We start from the raw sequence: 15488 nt of genomic DNA on the forward strand, positions 1-15488 counted from the left end.
TGTTTCTAATAAAGTGGCCAATGAGTTGAAGCACAAGGTGGGTGTTTCTAATAAAGTGGCCAGTGAGCCGAAGCACAAGGTGGGTGTTTCTAATAAAGCGGCCAGTGAGTGGAAGCACAAGGTGGGTGTTTCTAATAAAGTGGCCAGTGAGTGGAAGCACAAGGTGGGTGTTTCTTATAAAGCGGCCAGTGAGTTGAAGCACAAGGTGGATGTTTCTAATAAAGTGGCCAATGAGTTGAAGCACAAGGTGGGTGTTTCTAATAAAGCGGCCAATAAGTTGAAGCACAAGGTGGGAGTTTCTAATAAAGTGGCCAATGAGTGGAAGCACAAGGTGGGTGTTACTAATAAAGTGGCCAATGAGTTGAAGCACAAGGTGGGTGTTTCTAATAAAGTGGCCAGTGAGTGGAAGCACAAGGTGGGTGTTTCTAATAAAGTGGCCAGTGAGTGGAAGCACAAGGTGGGTGTTTCTAATAAAGTGGCCAGTGAGTGGAAGCACAAGGTGGGTGTTTCTAATAAAGTGGCCAGTGAGTGGAAGCACAAGGTGGGTGTTTCTAATAAAGTGGCCAGTTAGTGGAAGCACAAGGTGGTTGTTTCTAATAAAGTGGCCAGCACATAGAAATACACACTATGGCTTTCAATAAAAACCAAACACAAGTTAGTTACAACAGATTTGTTATTTTATTGGAAACACAGAGGATGGCTTTCTCATATATACAAAATACTGTATAGAAATTTGTGCAGTCTAAAATTTTGTAAGGGCTTGTGTCGTATACGTCAGACTATATTCAATTCTTCAAATAAACGTGGATAATTGCTTTTTGTGTAAATGTACACAATACGTCTTTGACATCTTCGCATATGGCACACATGTGAAAACAGCTGTAACATATTCAGTGTGGTCAAAACTAACCAGCTTTAAAATCACATTCCAACCAGGCTTATTGCTAAAAACTACTACACAAATCATCCTGTCGTCTACGTTAAATGTACATGAGGAGTTTCCACTGTATTAGTAATATGTATGTGGTAATATTCAGTGACATCTGCAACCTGTTTAGTGATAATGCATCGGTTTACACTGAGAAATGGTTTAGAAATGAGTCGGTGGAAACGTACGCGGCTCACGCCACTGGCCTGATTACTCAGTTCCATTTTGGCTGTGATCTTGAACAGAACTAACGTGAGGCTTGTCATTTCAAAGAAAGCAGAAGTGCATCCCCGCCAAAATTGGGTTTTCCGGCCTGGATTTTCAAACACAGCTCAAGCCTCGTCTGGACTGAAATGCTAAACATCATCATTAACTGCGAATATCGTTGTTGTCAGAACAAAAACTTGTATCTCCATTTTTGTCATTTTTCACTTTTTAGCATGAAAACCCCTGTCCCCCTTTATATTCTGTGTATATTTCATGATGAATGGACCAACAGAAACAGCCCAAAAAGACCCGGAAAAAATTCTGGTTCCATTGACTTCCATTAAAAGTAAAGTAGGTTTTTCCCTTCTCCTGTAAAGTTACCATTTTGGAGATACGAGGTTTTCTTCCTACACCAGCGATATGGTCCTCGACCGGGTTGGATCAGTGCTTGAAAAGCCTCTATACAGCTTCATGAAAACCATACCACATGATTGGCACATGATCAGATCAGCATGTATTAGGAAACGGAAACGACGGCCAAAAGACATTTACAAACGGAGCTGCTGTGCACGTTAACATAACACTGAGCTTTTTTTTTAGTGTAATATACTTGGTTTGCCTAATAGAAATAAAGTTATTTACTCATGGAGCAGGTTTAGTGATAGCAGATAAAAACAAAGAGTAACATAAACATAATGTTAGCGTAATCCACTCATCCAAAAAAAAGATTAATTCAGTAACAGTACTGCAATTACATTGCAGCTACCCATCAGAGCCGAGCACTTTCTGCCTCCGATCAACAGCAAACTGCCCACATCAGGAGCAAAACACAAAGCGTTAAAAGGAATAGTTTGGTAAAAAGTCCGATTTACCCAAATACACCCCACAGCATAAAAATCACATAAAAATGGCGGGAGCTGTCTTTATTTTCAGGCTGTTTCTTGGTGTGTGCAGCTGTTTAGAGCCTCTCAGCCACTAGGGGGCGCCGAAGATGCAACATTTAACCTTTATCCAGTGTCATTTGTAGAATAAGCACAGTCTAAAGATTATTTATGTCATTTCGGATCCCAATTAGGTTTTATTCTTGCATTTAAAATGCGTGGTTTTAGGCCTCACGCTAATTGGTGTACATAAGCTTCCATTGCTTGTTAGCTACGTTAGCCTCGCAGCTCCAGCGTGAAACTAAAGCAGCCAACTTCACACAGCAAACGTCTTGGCTGATCCGCAGTGGGAACTGATTTGTCACCAAACTATCCCTTTAATGAACACATTCCTATGGAATGTTATATTTATATCTAATATTTAACATTTTTCTTTTTCTTTTTTTTTCAGTCGGCATCGAGGTTGGAATCACGTGACGTGAAATGGGACCGGACAGTGCATTTCACAAATGGTTTGTGCTTGTCCACCAAAGTGAAAAAAAAAAAAGAGGCTCACTTACAGCTACATGCAAAAGTTTGGGTACCCCCCCCCCTCCCCCCACCACCCCACAAGCGACAATGGTTTGTTGATTTTCATCAGTGAAAATAAGTGAACGCCTCCTCTACAGGGACCTTAAATACGATATTATTTTAATGACACAATTTTAACGTACTGCGAAAATAAAAGCAAGGCATCGAATGTTTTCATAGGCCACGTTTTACGTCTTACTTTGAGTTGAATGTGGTAAATCCGAAGAGATTTTGCATTAGTATGTTTCTCGTCAAGCCTTCCGCCCGATGACTGCTGGGATAGGCTCCAGCACCCCCCCGCGACCCTGACGGAGAAGCGGCTTAGAACATGGATGGATGGATGGATGTTTTCGTCAACTACGTAGTCGGAAAAAGAAATGTTATTTGACCGGGGACGCCCTAACTTTTGCACGGCCAAGCATAAAGGCACTCGACTCCCCCTCATCGTTAGCGGGGGAGGTGTGTCAGAGGAAACGTGTCGGAAAAGCGTAAACCCCCCTCCCACCAACCCCCCCAGTTCATGAAGGTTGGTATCCCAGTGGCCTTAGAAAACGCAGTTAGCATTTTCGGTCTATTTTCGGCGTCTTTGAAAATACTCGATATGTGTAATCCTCCGACCTGAGGATTGACCTGAAATGACCGTGTGCGTCGTTAGCGCAGAGACGCTTCGGTATAAATGACCGCAACAAGGCAAAGAGCGCAGAGACTCTCTTATACATGGTAATACATACACTCATTCACTCATCCACCCATTCATTCATTCACTCACTCACCCATAGCTCCATTCATAGTCCTGAGTGGAAGGCCGGTGATGTCACATTTCATCCACCAACCAGCTGCTGCTGAAACTCGGATTAGTGACTGACAGCATTCGTTGGAGCTTTTCATGTACACTCGTCAACCCCACCCCACCCCACCCCCCAACCCACACACCCATAACCACACATTCACAAACACCGATGCAGGCCCTGCTCAGGATTTGACTGGCGTCAGGCCAATGAAACTCCCGTTCTTCTCAGCCGGGTCGTCTGCTTTGGCGCTGACGGGGGAGTACGATGTGTCCTTCTTCGCCGTGGTCTGCGGAAACAGAACAGTGGAGAGCACCACGATGAGTCTTGCATATCAAAGTGATCGTTAAACTACGTTATTAAAGAATAACCACATCGTGTTTGGCTAATGTGGCTAATGTGGCTAACAAGTCATGGAAGCTTATATAATACCTCGCTGATTAGCATGGCGCTAAATACACGAGCCAATAATAAAAAACACGCCTCGCCCTTTGATTAGTTGTTAATTAATTAATTATGTGGTCCTTTATTAGGACAAAAACACCTCTATGGTGATGCTGATTTCTGTTAGCATCCCTGACTTGTCCAACACATTCCCCTTCAATCTGAAGAACCATTTCACCAAGCAGAGAAACATTTAAGGATGCAAAGGGTTCTTTGAGTGTTCATGGGTCTATATAGAACCACCGTCTTTACTAAAGAACCCCTGAAGAACGTTCTTTTTTAAGTGTGTACAATACAGGTTTGTAGTTAAAAGTGTGCCATAGGGTCACAAACCACATAAGAAAGTCTTATAGAGGTAACTTGACACTTGAATCTGTGCAATGCTAATTGGTGGGGTATAAGCTTCCTTTACTTGTTAGCAACGTTAGCTGAGAGCTCCAGTGCAAAATTAAAGAAGAATCGTGTCTGACTGACTACACTGGGGTTAAGGAGGGGGAACGGGATAATTTAGACATCTCATCAGCTACCACTTTACAGCAGGACATACACTAGTTACTAACGAGAGGACTGCAGAGAGCTAGTCAGGTTAGAAAATGCCAGGGTGATTTAATCAGTTTATGAGCACAGTGGATCTGATTTAGGGCTTTAGTTTGATGGTGGAAAATCAGCTGATGACATCTGTGTACACAAGCCAGAGCATTCAGGTAATAGGGCTTTAGATAAGTTCCTCTGAGGCCAGCTGTGGTTTTGATCAGCCAACTGTGTAAGTACACAATTAAACAATAGGCAGGCTACGCTGGAGTCTCTGAATGACAGAGATGTTCACGGGTCAATTCTTGTGAGTCAAGTCTCTGAGGTGAGAGAGCGAGCCAATCCCCTGAGTTGTGAGTCCAAGTTGAGTCTTGAGCCTCTGGGGAGCAAGTCCAAGTCAAGTCTCGAGTCTCTGCAGTCTGAGTCCGGGTCGAATCTAGAGTCTCTAGAGTCTGAGTCTGGGTTGAATCTCTAGAGTCCAAGTCTCGAGCTTCTAGAGTCCAAGTCTGATATGAGTTTTGAGTCCCTATAGTCCAGATCAAGTCTGAGTTGAGTCTCAAATCTTTAGAGACTGAGTTTGAGTTGAGTCTTAAGACTTTCGAGTTTCAGTCAGAGTCAAGTTTCAAGTCTCTAGGGTCTGAGTTCAAGTCTCAAGTCCTAGTCTGAGTCGAGTCTTGAGTCTCTAGAGTCCAAGTCCGAATTGAGTCTTGAGTTTGAGTCTGAGTTTGAGTCGGGTCTTGAGTCTCTAGAGTCCAAGTTTGAGTCCGAGTTAAGTTTCGAGTCTCTACAGTCAGAGTTCAAGTCTTGAGTCTCTAGAGTTTGAGTTCAAGTCTCAAATCTCCAAAGTCCGAGTCTGGGTCGAGTCTTGGGTTTCTAAAGTCCAAGTCCCAGTTTAAGTTGAGTCTGTAGAGTCCAAAGTCAAGTCTCGAGTCTCTAGGGTGCCAGTCTGAGTCAAGTCCCAAGTCTCCAGATTTCAAGTCTGAAACCAAATCTTGAGTTTCTAGAGTCCAAGTCTAGAGTCTGAGTCTGAGTCGAGTCTTCAGTCTCTGGAGTCTGAGTCTGGGTCGAATCTCTAGAGTCCAAGTCTTGAGCTTCTAGAGTCCATGTCTGATACAAGTTTTGAGTCCCTATAGTCTAGATCAAGTCTGAGTTGAGTCTCAAATCTTTAGAGTCCGAGTTTGAGTTGAGTCTTAAGACTTTCGAGTTTCAGTCAGAGTAAGTTTCAAGTCTCTAGAGTCTGAGTTCAAGTCTCAAGTCCTAGTCTGAGTCTGAGTCGAGTCTTGAGTCTCTAGGGTCCCTGTCTCAAGTCTCGAATCTCTGGGGTACACATCAAACCTTCAGTAATTGACGTGCAAGTTTTGAGTCGAATGTGACACGAGTCTAAGTGGCGTCCCCATCTCTGTTAAATAGTAACTCTAGAATGTGATAAAAATACTTCCAGAAGACCTAGAGTGATGCTTTTTTCCTCACAAACATTTGATAAAATGTGATTGGATGATTTTGCATGTTAATGGTCAATCTGATGTTTTAGGCCTTCTGTTCAGTTCCTGAAGTCCTAGCCAATGGGAGAGCTCGATGGCTAGAGTCACGCTGAGTGAAAGAGGGGAGGGACAGTTTGGGTCATACTTTTGTATTAGCTTCTATTATTTGTTAGCATCATTACCCTCACAGCCTCAAAAACTACAGATATAAAATAAAGAAGCCAAGTTAAGACGTCAAACGTCTTGGCTGGTCAGCTACATTTGGAGCAAGGGTTCCCTTCCTGTGAAAAGAGATTTTTCGCTAAATTATTCTTCCCACCACTCTTTTTTTCACTAAACTGAGCGCCACACCTATCAACTAGCAGCCGAGTAACATCAACATTTCCCATCACAAAACCAGAACCCTTCAGCAGTAAGTAGTTTCGGGAAGTGAAAAAGTGACCAAGTGTTGTTGGGAAAGGTGTTAGTGAACACTTACTGGACCAGAATAGTAAACTCCTGCAAAGTCAAAACGCTTAACTTCCCTCTGAATGGAGAGGCACATGGAGAAATGTGGGTTAAAATGCAAAGCAAGTGTTATTATGAAGGGTGGGCAGCTCCAGTCATGGAGTCTTTCTGTGCTGATTCCACCCATCGAGTGGGTTTATAATGACCTGAATTAGGTGTGTTAGACGGGGTCAACCCTCGCTGGACTGGAGCTGCCCACTCCTGCGTTCTAGGGTTAATCAATCATTAGCAAAGCATTATTCACAATGTTAGGCCACTGATTTCAGGCATAGCATGAGAACATATACAGAAACAGGCAGGGTTAGTTAAGGATTACGTTACAGAGGGAGAGTAACTCAAACTCAAACACAATATTAGAACCATTTGCCAGCTGTGTTCTGCACACTGTGGAATTAGACCTCCGCATTTAACCCATTCGTGCAGTGAAACACCCACATGCATGCATACACACTAGTGAACACACACACTAGGTGGCAGTAAGCACCTGGGGAGCAATTGGGGGTTAGGTGTCTTGCTCAAGGGCACTTCAGTCACGGACTGACAACTGAGGGGATCGAACCGGCGACCTTCCGGTTACAGGGCTGGTTCCCTAACCTCCAGCCCACGACTGCCCCTAGAAACAGATGACTTCCCTGACCGGGAATTGAACCCGGGCCACCAGACCACCAGGGACTGCACAAAAGCCCTGGAAAGATCTGCATTCGGCTGTTCGCTACGCTACGTCATTTTTAAGTCACGGACACAGAAAACGAACTAACAACACATTACGTTTAAACAGGGCTGTAGAGCAGAACAGTTTTGTTCATGTTTGTGATTAAGTAAGTATTTTGTACTTTGCTACTACAAAACCTGAGTGTGTTGTTAAGTAAAGACAGAGACGCAGCAACTAGGCTAACTTTAGCTAGCATTAGCTAAAACCAAAAACAATTAAAATATGTATTTGCTATCAACTAGGCCTGGGCAACAGCGGAATGTAATCAAATATCATCGATGATGGACTGGCTGCCTGATGGCGATGTGTAAAAGGTGAATTAGAGAAGACAAATTTACCATTAAAGAGCTCGTAAAATACGTTGGGAAACTGGGGTTCGTGTTTAAGAAGTGTGCGGCTCGCGCAGCGGTCAGTTTGGAATGCTAGCTTCACCTCCCTTTGTTTACTTTACGTGAATGGAATCGAAATTAACACAACACACTTCGGAACTTCAGCTCACCTCAAAGCGACTTGCTGCGGTAAAAACGTGCGAAAATGACAAAGTTAGCATAGAGCAGCTAAGTTAAATCTATCCCAGAGGGAAAGTTCCTCTGACCCCTCGTCTACAGCCGTGTGACGTGTCTCGAAAGATTTTCATTAAAACAGTCGATATTACAAATAGCATATAAACCTAAATAGAAAAGAAAATAGGTCGAAGCTGCCGTGGGCTGTGCCTACTTTTTGTTTTTGTTGGTTGGAGGGCGAGATTGTCGTCAATCGCGATTGAAAATGTCATGCTAATTACTTTTAGATATTGCCCAGGCCTACTCTCAACACTCTGGTGGTCTTTGGGCCAGTACTGAGGAGGAGCCAGTGGTCTATAGTGAAAAAAAATTGGTGAAAATAATTTTAGAATAAAAAATACATAAAATGCTGTCAAACTGTAACACATATTAATACAAGTCAATCGCCAGTTGTGCCCAAAGCACCAGGCAATGTTGACAATTTCCCAAAAAGGGAAATGTTTTTGTTTTCCTGAGGGCCTTCATGCTTTCTAGTGATAAATACGTGGACCTCAAGGTGGAGGCTCATTAGCATCTGAAGGCTGCCTCTGTTAGATTAGCACGCAGTAACCGAACAGGTCTTCAAACCTACATCTCTCAATAACGCCTTTAGGGGGCAGCAGTGAGTATGTTTGTTTATTTGAGCTTCAGCAGTTTTGTTGTTCAGCTGGTCTTTGCGAACATGTGCGGCTGAAGCGAAGACTTGCAGAAACACGGTTTCATTTTTAAGAGTGTGCATTAACCGAGACAGCGACATTGCTGTATGCAATGTCCTTCATTTTCATTCGTTTATTATTCATTTCATTTTTTCTTGGCCGGCTGGTTTTAGTAGAGTAAAAAAACGAAAAAAAAGACAGTATTACAGTAAAGTTACAGTATTTTTTTTAAATACTTGCTAATGAAATACATGGCTCAGACATACATGCATATATCACTGATGTCGGAACCAAACCTTGTACCTTCATTTTTGGTCTCTTTAAGTTTCTGACATCATTTGATGAAGAACGGACCAACAAAAATGATCCAAAATGACTTGGAAAGACGTCTGGTTCCACTGACTTACATTAAAAGCAAAGTGTTTTCTCCTTCTCCTGTAAAGTTTAGTGGTATGCTAGGTTTTGTTTCTATCAGCAGTTTCTCTTTTTCGACATTTCTGCAGAGAACGCAATCTGGCTAACGCTAATGTTTTAAGTTGATCCTTTTCAGTCACACAGTAGCAGCGACGCTCCTGCACGGCTGTGGTGGAATTTGAGGCTGGGGAACAAACAAGATTCACAAAGGAATCCAATTTACTCTGTTACTTCACTGAACTTCCACAGCTTTGCTGTAAAGCTCCAAAGAAGTCACTCTTTGGGAGATTTGAATAAATCCATATGGAGGCCCACACGCAGCCTGAAGCATTCTGGGAAATGAAGGAGCAGCCGCTTTGAAGTCACAAGACAGGATCGAAAGGGCCTGGCGCTAAAATGTCACATTCCTCTGGGGTTTCTCGGAACAGTGGCTGCACAGTAGCGCTGAATAATCTGGCAGCCTTTCAGGGAAGCCTTGTCCTTCACGCTGGGCAGCTGGACAACACATTGTTTCTCACACACACACGCACACAGGCAGACCCATTACCTTCCTCTGACGCGAGCGGATGATGAGAAGGATGCTGATGAGGAAGAGGACGACTCCCAGGGCGATGAGGATGAAGGGGAAGTTGGCGACGATGGTGGCGATGGACAGTAGCTTGTGCAGCCTCGCCGCTGAGGCATCGTCGATTGTGACGGACTGTGATGAAGAAATTGGCCAGTAGATAATCAGTACAGAACCCAACACAGACAGACTGACCGGTTCACACTGCCGTATAATCTGACCAACTGACAATACACGACACACAGGGCACAAACTGACAGTCGTGCAGTGGAGTACAACTTATCGTCTGTAATCTGATGGTTTTTATCCATCATCACATTTTGAAGTCGTGTTCTGTCAGGTCAGGCATATTAAGATTTCATTTTTATTACATTTTTATTAACCCACAGAGTGTTTACGTTTTAAAGTCTGCGCCAGTGACACCGAAAAAAGGGAGAGAAAAACTTGGAAGGTGCATTTTGTGAAGAAAATGCAGAGTGATAGCCCAAATAGCTTAAATACTTCCTGGGTGGTTGTTAGGGTGTTGCTAAGTGGTTGCTATGGTATTCCAGGTGGTTCCTTGGTGGTTGGTATGCTATTCAAAGTGGTTGCTAAGCTATTGCTAGGTGGTTGGTATGGTATTCCAGGTCACTAGGGTGTTGCTAGGTAGGTTGCTATGGTAGCTTTGGTGGTGACTAAGGTTTTGCTAGGTGGCAACATGGATGCTAGGGTGTTGCGAGGTGATTGAAGATAATGACAATACGAATACGAACACAATGCGAGCAGATTTGCAGTGAAAAATCTCTCACCTCGTTGAGGAAGATGATGGGGAAGATGGTGCCATTCAGCATTTTGGTCATTCTGCAGACACAAAAGAGGCGAGATAAATCACAGAGAGGTAAATCACAAAGACTCACAGGTTGTGTCCCAATTCATGGGCCGCGTCCTTCAGAGGCTGCATTTGAAGGCCAATCGCGTCGCAACTGCGTGACTGGGATGTCCCATTCGAAGGCTCCTTCATATGCAGCCAAGAAATGTGTCCCTCGTTTCCATGGCAACAAGGGATCCAACGGGTGGATCCTTTGACAACATATCCCGAGGTTCCGGCGACAATTCGATAACATGGCGTAGTCAGCAGAGGAGAGAACGGCGGCTGAGGAGACCCTTTTAAATGTAAGTATTGAGTTTGAACAGCGAATGATACAGATGTTCAAAATGCCAACACGGTCTGAAACAAAGCTCACGCCAACGTTTCGTTTTGTTTTAGGGAGCAAAGAGCCGACAGAGAGAAGCATCTCCAGCATCTCCAAATTTAAAAACTTAAATCAAAGGTTCTGGATCCGTCTTTAAAGAACTTTAAAAGGACTTGACAGGACGTTGTTCAACGGCGTTTCGTGATGCGCCAGTGGGGTGCTGTGATGCAAACAGGAGATCCGCCGTAGAGCAGACCGTCTCATTTCGGTTCAGCCTTCGCGGGTCTACACAACCTTCGAAGGATGCAGCCCCTGAATTGGCACACACCTACAGACACTTGACTCAGGTCATCAAATTTAATTTACTCATCAAATGGAACACATCGTCAATATTAGGTACGCATTGCTGTTGTTTTCACTGCTGTTTTGGATGCAGTTGATGTGGTGGAGAAAAACCAAGACAGTCATCTCAAACCTCAAAAGCTCATATTGCATATCTGTCCATGCTGCTACATGACTTGACACATACAGTACGTCGTTAAGCTCCTCTTTCACTTTTACTGTTATGAAAGCTGCATTTTCTTGGGGAAAGTGCACTTAAGTGTGCTTTTCACACACATCAACAAACTTCAATACATACTCAGTACAATATTTGGAACTTTTGAAACATCAGTGTGTTTAATTGCCAATTAAGCTATGATTAAAATTGATATTAAATGCATTTAGTTGTGCTTTTGAATGCTCTTTTTAGGAACAACTAAAGTTGCACTTAAGTAGACTTAGGTATGTGGTTTGTCCCTGTTATTACACTTGAAACATACAAACATCTTACTGGATGCACTGATGTACACTTCAGTGCTTCTTACTAAGCTAAAACACACTTAAAACCATTTTAAATTAGATTTCAGCATCACTAAATATACTTAAGTGTACTTTTATAAGACATAACTAAGTATAGACAAATATATTATTAGGAATAATTAAACACAACTTGTATATACTTAAGTTATATTTAAGTAATGTAAAAATACGTCTTTGATGCCCACAAATGTTATTTTGTTCTAAAAATGTTGCAGTGAAGTTAACTTAAGTAACTTTTATGATGCAAGTTTCACACTTGAAATGTTTTTAAATGTATATTGCACCTAAAATGTAATAAGCACAGTTTAAAAGTCATTGCTATAAAATACACTTTTAAATCATACACTTAAGTTGACATGCTTTTGTTTAAGTATGTTTGAGTGTGTTATGAAATACATTTACTCAAGCGTACGTCCCCACAGAATAATTTAAAATATGTTCTTTTGAAAGTGCACTTCAAAAATACAGAAGAGTGCACTGTTAAAAAAAAGATGGTTCTAGGAAACGGTTCTATTTTCTGCATAGATCCTTTTCTCATGCATGAATCGTTCCTTGCATGGTGAAATGGTTCTTCAGATTGATGGAAAATGTGTTGTATATGGTTCTATACATAACCTTTTTGGAAAGGGTTCCATAGAACAACAAAGGGGGTTCTGCTATTGTTATGATAGAAGAACCCTTTTTGGTCCTATATAGAACTTTTCACTCTTAATAAAAATGGTTCTTCAAGGGTTCTTTAGTAAAGAAAATGGTTCTATATAGAACCATGAACAGTCTGCATGATTACAGGGTTCTTTGCATCATTACATGACTCATCTTCAAAATGATGGAGGATGTGCTGTAGATGGTTCTATATTGAACCTTTTTGAAAAGGGTCCAACTACAGCACATTCCCCATCAATCTGAAGTATTATCTCAACATGTAAAGAACCATTAAGCATGGAAATGGTTCTCTGAGTGTTTCTATATAGAACCGTTTACTAAAGAACTCTTGAAGAACCATCTTTTTTAGGAGTAATAGTTAGAAGGAACTATTTCTTGATGCAAGAAAATCTATGTAGAACCAACGTCTTTACTACAGAACCCATAAAGAATCATCTTTTTCAAGAGTGTAGAGTATAGCAGATTTAAATGTATTTCCATGAAATACATTTAAAAAATCTTTTAACATTCTCTGTATACTTTATTATTATTATGCTTCTTTTTCATTATTGAGCAGACAAATATTCCCACATCCCCAAAAGGTCCATGCCTTCATTATCCTTGAGACCCTACAGGGAGTTAAAGACGCACAGGATGCTTGTGCCAAAACAGTGATTTCATTAATAAGATAAAAGTGCTGGCACAAACAGCACAACATGTGGAACCATAGGGCAGAGCTGTGAAAAGACATGTACTTACGGAAATCCATGCACTCTTTCAAGCAGAATGTTTATCTGGGCTCTTTTGCAGGCACGGACTGGCACACCGGTAGTCTGAAATACACACACACAAGTAGCTTACACTCCGCACAACAGAACACCTACAGGAAAAAAAATCAACAAAGGAAATAAAACAAACGTTCTATGGGAAATAAACCCTGACAAACCGTCTTCATCTTTCATCAGAGGAAAGAATAATAGCCAGTTTTCCTCCAGAGATAGTGGCCACTGTGTTTCTTTCCCTGGGCGACTACACAGTCACCACTAGAGGGCGCAAGAAGGTGATTCGCAGGGTTACATTCAGGCACTGAAATGTTGCCAGGTTTAAAAAAAAAAACTGATTAGGATTTAAACCAGTGGTTCTTAAACTGGGGGCTGTGGCCACTGGGGGGTGCTAAATGGGGCTCTCAGAGGTCGTATCTCTACTGCTTGTCAGTTTATCAAACCTGCTTTGGCCATAAAAACTGGTACTTGATTCCAAATGGTAGATGTTATTAATCACAAATCATGGCGCTCACTTAACGAGTTATCTGCAGTGTCACAGATCACAGCCATGTCTCTTGCTTGGGTAGGTCAGTGACGGAGAAACGAGTAAATATGATGAGATTCTGGACAAAGATATGGTCCTCGTCCATTAAGTGAAAGTAACGATGGGTGATGAAGGCGCAGAGTAAGGAGCTGGGGCACAATGCCACTTGCACTCGCCACCGAACAACAATGTAACAATGAGCTAAACATAGCAATCACCCAAGATATCTGGTGGCTAAACTTTGTTGCTTTTGTTTTTTGCACTGAGGTTATGAGGCTAATGTAGCTAAGAAGAAAGGTAAACACTGATGAGCCAAAACAAGAACAGTACCTGCCCAATATGCTGCTGGTCCTCCATGTGCCAACAAAACACTCTACAAGACCTCTTAAGGTGCCCTGTGGTATCTAGCACCAAGATATTAGCTTTAACCCCTTAGTCACAGGGTTTTTATGTACTATGCTCTTTATTCCGTAACTACCGAGACTTCAGTGCAAACTGGCAGAGCTATTCTGAGGTTACAGAAGCATGTAATAAAACTTTGTCTTCGTCATGTTCCTCAAACCATTCCTGAACAATGTGTGCAGTGTGGCAGGTCATTATCCTGCTGAAAGAGGCCACTGCCATCATGGAATACCATCACCATGAAGGACTGTACATGGTCTGCAATGATGTGTAGGTAGATGGCTTGTGCCGAATCATGAATGCCCAGACCAGAACGTCACCCAGGAGGGGTCGGCAAGAGCAGGGGTTGGCAAGAGCAGGAGTCGGCAACCTGCGGCTCCAGCCTCATGCGCTCTTGCTGTGATGTTGCGGTGAATTAGATTTGTAGGTAAAAATAAAACAGTCCTCGACTGCATTTAAATAAATCTGATCTTTCAACACAGTTTTAACAATAAATGGTCTTAAAGGCTGGAGCTGCTAATCCACCCTTTAACCCTGAAGATCAGCGCAGACTGCCGGTCACCATAGCAACACAGCCAACAGTCTCGCCTAGCTGGTAACTAATGACAATTTGGAGACAAATGGACTTATTCGCGTTTATAATCACTCCAGCTCGTTTCCTGATCTGTTTAATCTGCAACGAGAAACTGACAAACACTGAAAAGTCGCGAAGCTGAAGTCGCTTCTCATTCGAATTCTTGGTCGAACTTCCATTGTGCCAAGGTCAAGTTCTGACACTTACATGCCAATTGCAGGTGCTTACGACAGTGGACAGGGGGTCAGTATGGGCAGCCCCATACGCAGCAGCATATGCACTGTGATTTGTGCCGTAGTAGCCTCAGACCAGACAGGATAGCCTTAGTTGCCCTTGTGCAATGATGAGTTCACATTCCCACAAGCCAGTTAATTAACCTCAGAGGCTTCAAGTTGGCTGCTACTGTTTTCAGAGACCTTTAGAAAGTATATCTGAGAGTACATAACAACTTGAAGGACACCACAGATGTCTTGAATGGCAGACTATATTGGGTTGTGTCAATTAATTACATAATAGAAGTGGCCCTATTGTGCTGCTTACGGGATTCAGGTCCAAGAAGGTCTGGTGCTGGTCATGAATTGGCTTCAGTCCCTCTATGGCGTCCACGTACTTCTGGTCACCCAGGTGGAAATGAGGGAAGGAGACTACGACAGGAGCACCTGGAGGAGAGGAAGAGGAAAGGTTATCAGCAAAGAATATAGACAAATCCATCTAAACATTGTACAATATTTCTATTTTTTAGCCTGAAGCAGATTAGAGTTCTGCACAGGCATGAAACTGAGACCTGAGTCTGAAAAGTACCCGCGAATTTATGGGCGTGTTAAAACGTGGCAGGTTTAGTTTTGCTGAAAGAAACCCTGATGCAACTGTTCTGTTCCAACAAGTGATAATGCTGCCATTTGAACCCTGAAGCACCAAAGACATGGAACAAGACTTTCTGAAGAAGTGGGCATCGGCCTGCCTCCAAAGGAACTCTGACACAGGTAGTTTGAAAAGCAACAACAAGTAAAAGCATCTGTAAACACAGACTAAACGGTAGCACTTTACTACAGTCCTGCTACACAACAGTGACATAACCATGCCATGGAGGTTCTCGTATGCAGTCGTGAATTGTCATGTTACCATTACATCAACTGCCATGATAGATGTCATAAAATTTAATATCATGACAGACTCGTCAAATGCTAATTTTTGCTAAATCTACTCTAGTTAGTTGCTGTTATGTCAAACTTTATGACACCTGTCATGACAAATAATGATACCATGATGATAAACTGACACATTACAAATGGATAAAATCTGT

General features: G+C 42.4%; 1 protein-coding gene across 2 annotated transcripts in view; it reads right to left on the bottom strand.

Annotated features, from left to right (window-relative positions):
• Window positions 1-3510: 3510 nt before the first annotated feature.
• Window positions 3511-15488, bottom strand: part of scarb2b (scavenger receptor class B, member 2b) — an 83901-nt gene continuing 71923 nt past the window's right edge. For both annotated transcript variants that reach the window (XM_017686797.2, XM_017686796.2), the window contains exons 8-12: window positions 14726-14844; window positions 12661-12734; window positions 10015-10066; window positions 9209-9361; window positions 3511-3663 (exon numbers count right to left, since the gene is read on the bottom strand). In XM_017686797.2, coding sequence (XP_017542286.1) covers window positions 3559-3663; window positions 9209-9361; window positions 10015-10066; window positions 12661-12734; window positions 14726-14844 — 503 coding nt within the window. In that variant the 3' untranslated portion in view covers window positions 3511-3558. The remainder of the gene's footprint in view (window positions 3664-9208; window positions 9362-10014; window positions 10067-12660; window positions 12735-14725; window positions 14845-15488) is intronic.

The sequence above is a fragment of the Pygocentrus nattereri genome, chromosome 16 (genome assembly GCF_015220715.1).
Source record: "Pygocentrus nattereri isolate fPygNat1 chromosome 16, fPygNat1.pri, whole genome shotgun sequence".
Lineage (NCBI taxonomy): Eukaryota > Metazoa > Chordata > Actinopteri > Characiformes > Serrasalmidae > Pygocentrus > Pygocentrus nattereri.